General features: G+C 51.4%; 1 protein-coding gene across 1 annotated transcript; it reads left to right on the plus strand.

Moving 5' to 3' along the window:
- The first annotated feature begins 480 nt into the window (after window positions 1-480).
- C15H19orf53 (chromosome 15 C19orf53 homolog) lies at window positions 481-3,833 on the plus strand. Its single transcript, XM_057710256.1, has 3 exons — window positions 481-955; window positions 1,033-1,088; window positions 3,395-3,833. The coding sequence occupies exons 1-3, from the start codon at window positions 859-861 to the stop codon at window positions 3,533-3,535; spliced, it is 294 nt and encodes a 97-aa protein (XP_057566239.1). The 5' UTR covers window positions 481-858; the 3' UTR covers window positions 3,536-3,833.
- Window positions 3,834-9,797: the final 5,964 nt, after the last annotated feature.

Below are 9,797 nucleotides of genomic sequence, written 5' to 3' on the forward strand. Positions count from 1 at the left end.
AGCAACTGGAACCAAGCTGCCTGAGTTCATATCCCAGTTCCACCGCTTTCTCTGCTGTGTGATCTTGGCCAAATCACTTCACCTCTCCATGCTCTGTTTTCCCCATTTCCTCATTTACTAGTATTGGAGACAATACTAGTACTTCCCTCTCAAGTTGCTCTCAGGGCTGGAATTAGGGTGACACCTCATGCAAAATTTTAAAGGAGGCCGTGAGAAGCTCAGTAGTCAAAAAAATAATAGCTTCATGCATTATTTTTTTAAAAATCAAAATTAATGCAAAAACAAAATCCATAGTGAACAAAATATCAAGATATTAAATAGAATGAAACCCTGATCTTGCATATGCTGACCTTACTCCCTTCTCTCCTGATACCAGCCCTCATTCCAACAAAACTTTATTTACAACATCAGGCAGCCAGTCCACAGCTGTAGTTGGACGATTTGATTTTTTTTAATATTAAAAAAAATTTTAATATTAAATTTTTTTGAATGTTGAATATATTTTTATCTTGATTACTGAAGTTTGGGGCACCTCTTAAATTTTGCACCAGAGTGCCACACTTTGCCTGACCTCAAGTCCTAGACTTGAATTTCATGTATAAAGAGCATAAAACAGCATAAGTTTTACAAAGCAAATAAGCGCCCAGTAAGTGTTAGCTTATTATTATAACCTTTACTTCGAAACTTTTGAGAAACGCTGGCTGTGATCAACGACCATGGTGGGTAGTGGTCCCTTTAACACTTTGCCACGTTGTATCCCGTGAGCCATTGCGCCCTTCGGCCCCACTATCCCATCGTGCCCTGCGCATAGTTTCTGTGCTGGCTCACAGCCCCGCCTCTTCCGGTGCACGGCTGATCATGGCGCAGGGGCAGCGCAAGTTCCAGGCGCGGAAGCCGGCGAAGGACAAGACGGCGGGGGCAGCATCAGAGCGGAACCGGGGCCCGAGGAAGGGCGGTGAGGAGCGGGCCGGGGGCTGGGGGGCGAAGTGGGCCCGAGGCTCTCCGGCCTCACGAAGGCGCATCTCTCCCCAGGTCGCGTTATCGCACCCAAGAAGGCACGCATCGTGGAGCAACAAAAGCTCAAGAAGGTGAGTGCGGCGTGTGAGAGGCCGGGGATGGAGAACTCCCAGTGCTGTGAGCTTCAGATTCCTCCTTTGTGCAGTGGGTACAGAACACTACCTACCCAATCAGTGAGCCTCCTAAAGCCAGGACTGGCGCGCAAAAGGTGTTCAGCACACGGTAGCGGCTTTCGCTGAGATGGTCCTCGTTAATAGACCTCGAGAGGGAAGGCAGCCCGGGAAAGAGGTTGAAAACCCCAGTTTTGCAAGCAGGCAGTGCTGGGTGCAAAGGGCGGTTCCATCGACAGCTAGTGCATCTTCACCCTGAGCTGCTTAACGATGAAATGGTGATAGTGATAGCACTTTTCTCCTAGTTGTAAGAATTCAGTGCCATAGGAGACCTGTAAAGTCCCGAGAACAGCACAGGCATTTTTGTGATTGTTTTTAAGTGTAATTTTTTCGTATGTAGGTGAATAGGGTTGATCTTATAAAGAGGTTGCAAAGAGAATTTTTGTTAAGGTTGCAGAGAGAAGTTACAAAGAGATCTGGTGGAGTCAGACCTGAATTTGGATTGTATTTCACACACTAACTCACTCTATAATCTTGAGCAAGTCGTTTAAAGCCTTAGTTTTTTGTTTTTCATCTTGGCCGCGCCATGCAGCTTTCAGGATCTTAGTTCCCCAACTGGAGATTGAACCCACGCCTCCTGCAGTGGAAGTCGGAATCTTAATTGGATCGCCAGAGCCTCAGTTTTTTAGAGCTGGGTCCCCAGCAGCCTGCTTACCTCCATCTCGAAGCTGGAGGAGGAAGGTGTCTCAAGCTCAGTATGTCCAAAACCAGGCTCCTGATCCTCCCTCCACCATGATCCTGCCACAGTCTCTCCTTCCAGATACTCGGGATTCCCTCTTTCTCTCACATCCAGATTGGAGGTTGGATCTCATCCTTTTTGCTTTCAGGATTAATCTAGAATCCACCCACTTCCCACCTCCCTTACCCACCCCCACCCCCTCAGCTCATTATCTCCCACCTGGACCAGGGCAGTCACATCCTCCCAGCTCTCCTGCCCCCACCACTCCCTATAGCAGCCAGAGGGCACCTGTGAGCACCGGAATCAGGGTACTTCCCTCCCCTGCTCAGAACCCTTGGTGGCTCCCACCTCTCCCAGGAAGAGCCCAAGTTCTCCCCACATGACTAGGCACACTCTACTCCTGTCTCTTCCCTTCCCTCACCTCCTCTCTCTCTCCCCCTTGCTCACTCCCTCCAGCCTCACTGGCCCCTTAACTGCACCTTGTCCCACCTCAGAACTTTTGCACTAGCTGTTTCCTCTACCTGGATTCTTCTCCCAGAAATCTATACAGCTTCCTTCCTCAGAGTCAGGTCTGGCTGCAAGCGTTGCTTCCAAGCAACCATCCCCCATGGCAACCCCACCCAACGCCTCACTCATCATCCCTTATATTCTTTTATCCGTAGCCGCACTTGTCATCTGTTGCATCATTCAACAGTTTACCAGAGGGACTTCCGTGGCGGTCCAGGAGTTAAGACTCTGTGCTTCCACTGCGGGGGACACGGGTTCGATCCCTGGTCAGGGAACTAAGATCCCGCGTGCCACTAGGCATGGACAAAAAAATGAAAACAAACAAACAAACAAAAAACAACAGTTTACCAGAGTGTGTCACTGACAGCTATGTTATACACACACACACACACACTGAATGTCAGCTCCATGAGGGCAGAGGTCTTCCCGTGTCTTTGCTGTTGTGTCCACTGCGCCCAGGCATGTGCTGACGGTCGTGGTCATCATGGTCATTGGAATTCATAGGCAGGGCAAGGGAATAGCTTAGGTGATATGATTAAACTACCAGTTTTGGACCCAAATATTTGGGTTCTGATTCCTGTGCCTTTACTTCCCTGCACCCGCACTTCTCAGAGCCCCAATTCACCATTTGCAAAGCAGAGACAAGAGGGGCCTGCTCTCCTGGAGGCTGAGGCTGGAGACTCTGGGCGTGCTGCGTTCCAGTCTCCTGTCACTCACATGATTTGGGAACCGTAGGCAAGTGGCTCCTAGCTGCAGGTGCCTCAGTTTCCCCATCTGTAAAATGGGAATGGACAGGTTTAGAAGCGGAGGTCCAGAGATGAGAAGGGGTTTTTCGGTGTGCAGTGTTCCCAGAGTGTGGAGCAGAAGCAGCCCTTAACCCCCAGCCACCAGACTCTCGGGTGTTGTTTCCCGGGGCGTTGCTGATCCAGCCCCTTGTGAGCTCCCAGGAGAAAGGGCAGCAGGCCAGGCCCTGCCTCCCGCCTCGGGTCCCAGTCTGATTGTGTCATGGTTATTCCCTCAGAGCCTGGAGGTTGGAATCCGGAAGAAGATTGAACATGATGTGGTGATGAAAGCCAGCACCAGTCTGCCCAAGAAGCTGGCGCTGTTGAAGGCCTCCACCAAAAAGAAGGCGGCAGCCTCTTCCACCAAGACGCCTTCCTAAGGAGGCACCCCAGCAGAGGCCATCACTGCAACCCTCTTTGTGCTCAGACCTGTGCAAGGAGGAGGGGCCGTGCTCCCTAGAACCTGGGGTTGCACCTGGAACTTTACTGGGGGCCTGGCCCATGAGCAGGTGATCAGGAGGTCGGAAGTGCACTGGTTGGCTTCCCGGGGTGCCAAGAACTCAAGCGTAGGCCGAGGCCAGGAGGATGCCTTCACCAACTTCCTGTGTCTCCCTACCCCCTCCCCCATCTTGTCTCCACTGGTTTAACCCAGAGCAATAAACCTGACTTTGTCGTTCTTCCTGCAGTCACATGCTCCTGTGAGCAGGACATGCTTTGGCCTGGGGCCAGGTGCCCCGACAGGGTCACCCCAGCAGTTTCTACGGGAGACTAGCCACATTCCCCGGGGAAGGACGAATGGGTTTCTGCACCTCCAGCCTGGGAGCCAGGGGAGAGTCTTTTCTTTCCTCCTACCTTGGGTGACTCACCTGCATACCCTCCACGGACATGCCTGTGTCACACGGTCCGCAGGGGAGAGGCCAGGCAGCCTAGGGAGCCACTTTCCCGTCCACAGGACAGGTGCTAACACCACTTTGTAGAGGCAGATTGCCCATTGAACCAGAATGTGCTTATAAACTTCTCAGTGCCACCTCAATCTTTAAAAAAAAAAAAATCCTAAGTATAACAGCAAGCATGTAGCACTGCCTGTGGCCCAGGCACTGCTCTGGTGCTTTCTACACATCACCTCAGTCCTCATGCTGCCCAGGGCAGGTCACATTATTAACATTCCAGAGCAGGGACTTGAACCCTCCACTGGCAGAGTCCCAATACACGCTCTCAGCTGCCCATCGGCTGCCTCTCAACACACCAAGTTTCTGTCCTCTTCCATCCTGGCCTCCCCTCCGCTAAAATGTCACCTGTGGCAGTGGAGTCGCCAGGAGCTCTGGTCTGAGGTCTTCCCTCCCTCTGAAGGGGGGTGGGAGCAGGTTACAGCTCAGAGACCAGGCAGGCTATAGTCTGGGTGATGCTACATCCGTTGTCTTCGGAGGGGGGTAGGAGTGCGTGGTTGTTCCCCTGAAGTGGGTAACTGATTCCCTGGTGGCCCATCCTTTCCCAGCCAGCCTCACCCACCCGAGATGGGTTTTCTTGGTCCCACACAGTGGTGGTCAACATTTTTTGAACCCCCAACATTTTTCTAAAAAGTAGGGGACAACCACTGTGGAAAACAGTCTGGTGGCTCCTCAGTAAGTTCAGCGTGGAGTTACCACGTGACCCAGCCCTTGCCTCCCAGGCACGAACCCCAAGGGATCTAACGGACTCAACACCTCGTTCACAAGTATACACACGTTCACAGCAGCACTGGTCACCATCACCCGAAGAGGGCAACAACCCAAATGTCCAGCAGCTGACTGGATAAACAAAATGTAGTTTATCTACACGATGGAGTATTATTTAGCCATAAAACAATGATACAGCCTATACCATGGGTGAACTTTGAAAGCATTCTGAAGGAAGCCTGACACAAAAGGCCACATAATGTGTGATTCCATTTATGTGAAATGTCCGGAAGAGGTGAATCCATAGAGACAGGGGTTCTCTACCTCGGTGCCAGGGGCTGGGGGGGAGGGGAAAAGGGGAGTGACAGCAAATGGGTATGGGGTCATCTTTGGGGGTCATAAGGTTTTGCAACCAGATAGAGGTGGTGGTTGCAAATACTGTGAATGTGCTAAATGCCACTGAATTATACCCTTCTAAACAATGAGTTTTCCATGTGAGTTTTAACCACCGGAAAAAAGGCAGGAAGGGTAATTTCACACGCAAAAAAAAAAAATCCTAATTTGCATCTCAAAAAAACAGGAATTGTGGCAGCAGAGCCCTAATTTGATGGCTAGACTTCACAGTTTAGAGTCGCCTGGGGCCCAGGGCTCAGGGTTTCTTTGGGGGAAGAGGGGGCTGGGGGGCACGGGGCCCAGACCCGGGACAGGAGGGCAGGGCTGCCACTTGGCTCTGTGGACCCCCAGGGTATACCCTTCCTTGAGCCCCACCTACGGGTCATGGGCCCTCCTGCCATCTGCCCACCTCACAGCAATTTCTCCCCTAAGCAGGCCACGAGTGACTTCTGCCCTTTGAAATGGAATCGCTTTGCATGTTGGGCATTTCTTGTGCACCTGCTTCATGCCAACCTCTGGGCTAGGTAGAGCTGGGAACTGACATTCTAGCAGGGAGAACTTAAAACAAGGAAGCCCCAGGCCGCCCCCTCCAGAACCCTGCTTCCTCCAGTCCTGTCTCCTGGCCTTCTGCACCTCCTGATCTCTCCCCCTCCCAGGTGTCGCCTCAGAGAACCGATCTCTGTCCCCCGCTCCTGGAAGTGGTCACTGGCTGCCACTCTTATCCGTTTTCTGCTTTGCATCTTTTTGTGTCTCCAGCGCCTGGAGCAGTGCTCAACAGCTGCTCGGGAACAGGTGTCTGTTGAATGAAGGAAGGAAGGAATCGTTTCTTCTTTCTGCCAGGAACACTTTGCGTCTCAGTGAATCAGTTCTGACCACTTAAAGCATCATTTCTGTACAACACGCCCTTCCCTTCCGGGTTAGCTGATTCATAGCAGCCTCTTTCAACTATTTCACACCATGAATTGCTAGCAACTGATGGCAATAGGGAACCACTCTTATCTGCTCACTCCGGCCCATCCAGCGGAGGTTCCATTGACAGCCCTCCTCCCCTGTGGAAAAACCAATTTGCCTTCATTCGCACATTTATTTACTTGAATAGTCTGATCTGTTGTAGAAGTGCCCGTTTTCCGGACTCTCTTTCGAACCTCGTATAACATCTGCCTGGTTCCCATAGGAGTTCAATAAAAAAACCTTAACACATGTTCATCTTTATTTGTCGGTGAGAGCCATGATTGCACCCGCTTTTGAAAATTATCTTTTAACCTGTCTATCTGGAATCTCAAAAGGGTGAGGGTTGGGACCGGCTGGGCTCTGCGTGCCATCTGGCGCATCCCTCGGCCACCAGGAGGCGCCTCCAACCCGGGGCCAAGCCCACGGCGGCTGGCGGCGCCCCGGCGGGCCAAGGACTCCAGTAAACTGGCTCCCTTTGTCCCTCTGACGCCAGCCCCTTTGAGGGGACCCCAGGGGTGAGGAAAGGCATTCAGGCGTGACAGGTATGGGATCTGGAATGTCAACCCACCTGTTCCCTCTTCACCCCACTCCCTCCGCCTCCCCAAATAGCCTCATTTTCCCATCCCCATCCTCCACCCTCCACCCGGTCACTGCCCTGGGTGACTTTTCCCTCCCAAGCTAGGTCCTTCCACCTGCCCACAAATCCCCCTTTAGCGTCACAGCCGAGAGCCCCCAGACTTTGGGGGATCCCTACATCTCTTGTCCTCTCCAGCAAGTCCCTCTCTGAGCCTCAGTTTCCGCATCTGTTGAATGGAGACCCTAACACCCCTCCCTGAGTGTGGAAAATTTGGGAGCCTGAAGGCTGTGACAGCTGCCTTTGTGTTCTGGACGGGAGGGAAGCCCAGTTCCAGCCATTCAGCCTGTCTTTTTCCCCTGCCCCTCCGCCTGCCGCCACCCGCCCCCCCACCTCCCCGCCCCAGGGCCCCGGGTAGTCATTAAATGCAGCTTTTCAGACGATTATTCCTGCTCAAGCCTTTTCCTCTCCTGCCTCCACCTTCCCCCTCTGCCTGGAATGCCCATTTTTCCTGGTAGGGCCCTGACTCTCTGACCATGAACTTGTGTTCCAAAAGGGAAGAAAATAAATGTAAGAAGCAAATCTTGCCAGCTGGACAGGCCAGAGGGGCTGTGTTGAGACCAGGAAGTGAGACTGCCCTGGCTGGTTTCCTGCCTGAGTCAATAGGCGCTTTGGGGTGCTGTGGGGGCCTGGCAGAGGGAGGGACCCTGGGAAGGTTAGGATGGGGTGGCCACAGAGCTGGGGGGCCGTGGCCCCCCTCATCCAAGCCTTCAGAGTCCCCCTATTTCTCATGGGTCTCAAGGACATGTGGGTTTGGGGTCAGAAGCTGTGGATGCCTAGACAGTGAGCTCACAGCAGGCGGCGGGCAGGATAAATGTGGTTCCATTTTCCTGAAGCCCAAACTTGCTGGCTGCACTGAGAAGGGAGGACTTGAGGGTGGCTGGAACCCCCGCTCCCAACTTCTCCTTTCCTAAAAGTGTTGCTAGGAAGAGGGTAGCTTTGAAACAGGCTTGAAGACTTCATCCTGGAGGTACCCCCATTTTCCCAAGGGCCCTCCTGACTTCTCACATTCTCCTGAGATCGTTTTGTGGCCTTGGGCAACTTTCTGACCCTTTCTGGACCTCATTCCCCTCATCTGTAAAATCAGGGGATCAGAGCAGAATATTGGTGTTTCCCAAACTGTGCATTTGATCCCAGACAATGTGACAAGACCAGCCCACCCACCAGGGCTTGAAAGCTGGCCCTACTCTTTCCTGCTGTGGACCTTGGTTAAGTCACCTGACCTTTCTGTGCCTCAGTTTTCTCATCCATGAGATGGGGATGATGACAATATTAGTATCTGTTAGAGAATAAAATAAAACATCCTCACCCTGTGATGCCCCATTCTCTATTCCTGCTACACATCCTGTTCCACTGGCCTAGAGTGCATTCTCCGATTCAGCATCTCAGGACACCGACTGAAGCATCCTCCGTGACAAGGACCAGCCACATACAGACACTGAAGGGGACTGCTTGGAAAAGCTGGACCCTGTGTCCTGTTTGCCAGGGAGCACCTGAAAGATTTGTTTTGCTGAAGTCCTCCCTGCTTTCCCCCCCACCCATTACTCCTTCCCCATAAGTCTATCTTTGCCTCAAATCTTTGGAAGAAAGACACCCTCTAATAAGTCTAGGGCTTCCCAGTCAGGCAAACACTCTACCTCTCTTAGCCTTAGTTTCCTCACCTGAGAAATGGAGGTGACATCCCCATTTTGCAGCGCTGTCAGAAGGCTTAAACTTGATAGTGTGTCAGAGCATCTAGAGCACCACACAAGTAATCAGTACATTATTATTATTGTTGTTTCGGTTGCTGTCATTGTGGTCAGCTGTGGTTTCTCAAGACCACTGCTGTCCCATAGAAATTACAATGCAAATTGCATATGTAACTTTAAATGCCCTCATACCACATGGAATAAAATAAAATAAATACACAATGAAACAGGTGGAATTAATTTTAATAATGTATTTTACTTAACACAAACTCATCCAAAATAGTATTATTTCAACATGTAATCAATGTATAAAATTCTTAATGACATATTTTGCCTTTTTTTTTTTACTAAGTCTCCAAAATCCAGTATGTTTTACAGCACAGCCCAATTCAGCCTGGCCCTATTTCAAGGAATCAAAGGCCACTTGTGGCCAGTGGTGACCATACTGGACAGTGCGGGTCAGAGGGAGATTACTGAAGGGTGGGTTGGGGACTGGCCAGAAAGTGCAGCTGTGAAACTGGAAATTCCTGGAAGGAAAAAGCCAGAGTTTCCATGTGGGGAGGGGCAGGGGGCAGCAATCAGGCCAGTTAGGGGCCAGCTTGGGTTTTCCTGCTCTGTACATCATTTCAGTTGAATTGTAGCAAAGCATGAGTTGGTTCAGTCAACAAGTTATATATAGATTGAGTGCTGTATGTCCGGAAGTGTTCAGGTGCTGGCGGTAAAGCAGTTCATCAATTAGTCAATTAGGCTGCCCCGTGGAGCTCACCGTGGAGTGGGGATAGACAGAAATTAAACAACTGCTGAAATAAAGAGATGTAATAATAATGGAGAGGAGTGTGGCGAGGGGGACATGCAGGGTTCTCTAAGGGCATGGAGATGGCAGGGATGGTGGGGGCGGGTAGGCTGGGGTCGGAGATGTGACCTGGACAAGCTGAATCCGAAAAAATAATCAGAGGTGGTCGGATTTGACATCTATTACGTTGAACCTTATGAAATTGCCATTTAGTGTATCAAAAATTGTTGAAAATCAGTAATTTCATATGACTCGAAGTAATATATAGAGCATAGAATGGATTGGAGGTTCTTAGGTTGGGGCTCAAGGATGGGCTTGAATTGCGCTCTATTTCTAGCGAGGGTGTCCGCGGCCCCCATAAGCTCTACCAAGGGACCTATGATCCCTCCATCCCGCAAAGCATCAAAACTTGAGCCGGCGCCCAGAGGGGCTGAGTTTCTCGCGTCACACAGCCCAGAGGGAGGAGGGGCTGAGCGGCTGCCGGGGGATCCCGCCGCTCTGTCTCGCTCCCGGGCCGAGCCGTGTTGA

The sequence above is a fragment of the Hippopotamus amphibius genome, chromosome 15 (assembly GCF_030028045.1).
Source record: "Hippopotamus amphibius kiboko isolate mHipAmp2 chromosome 15, mHipAmp2.hap2, whole genome shotgun sequence".
Taxonomy (NCBI): domain Eukaryota; kingdom Metazoa; phylum Chordata; class Mammalia; order Artiodactyla; family Hippopotamidae; genus Hippopotamus; species Hippopotamus amphibius.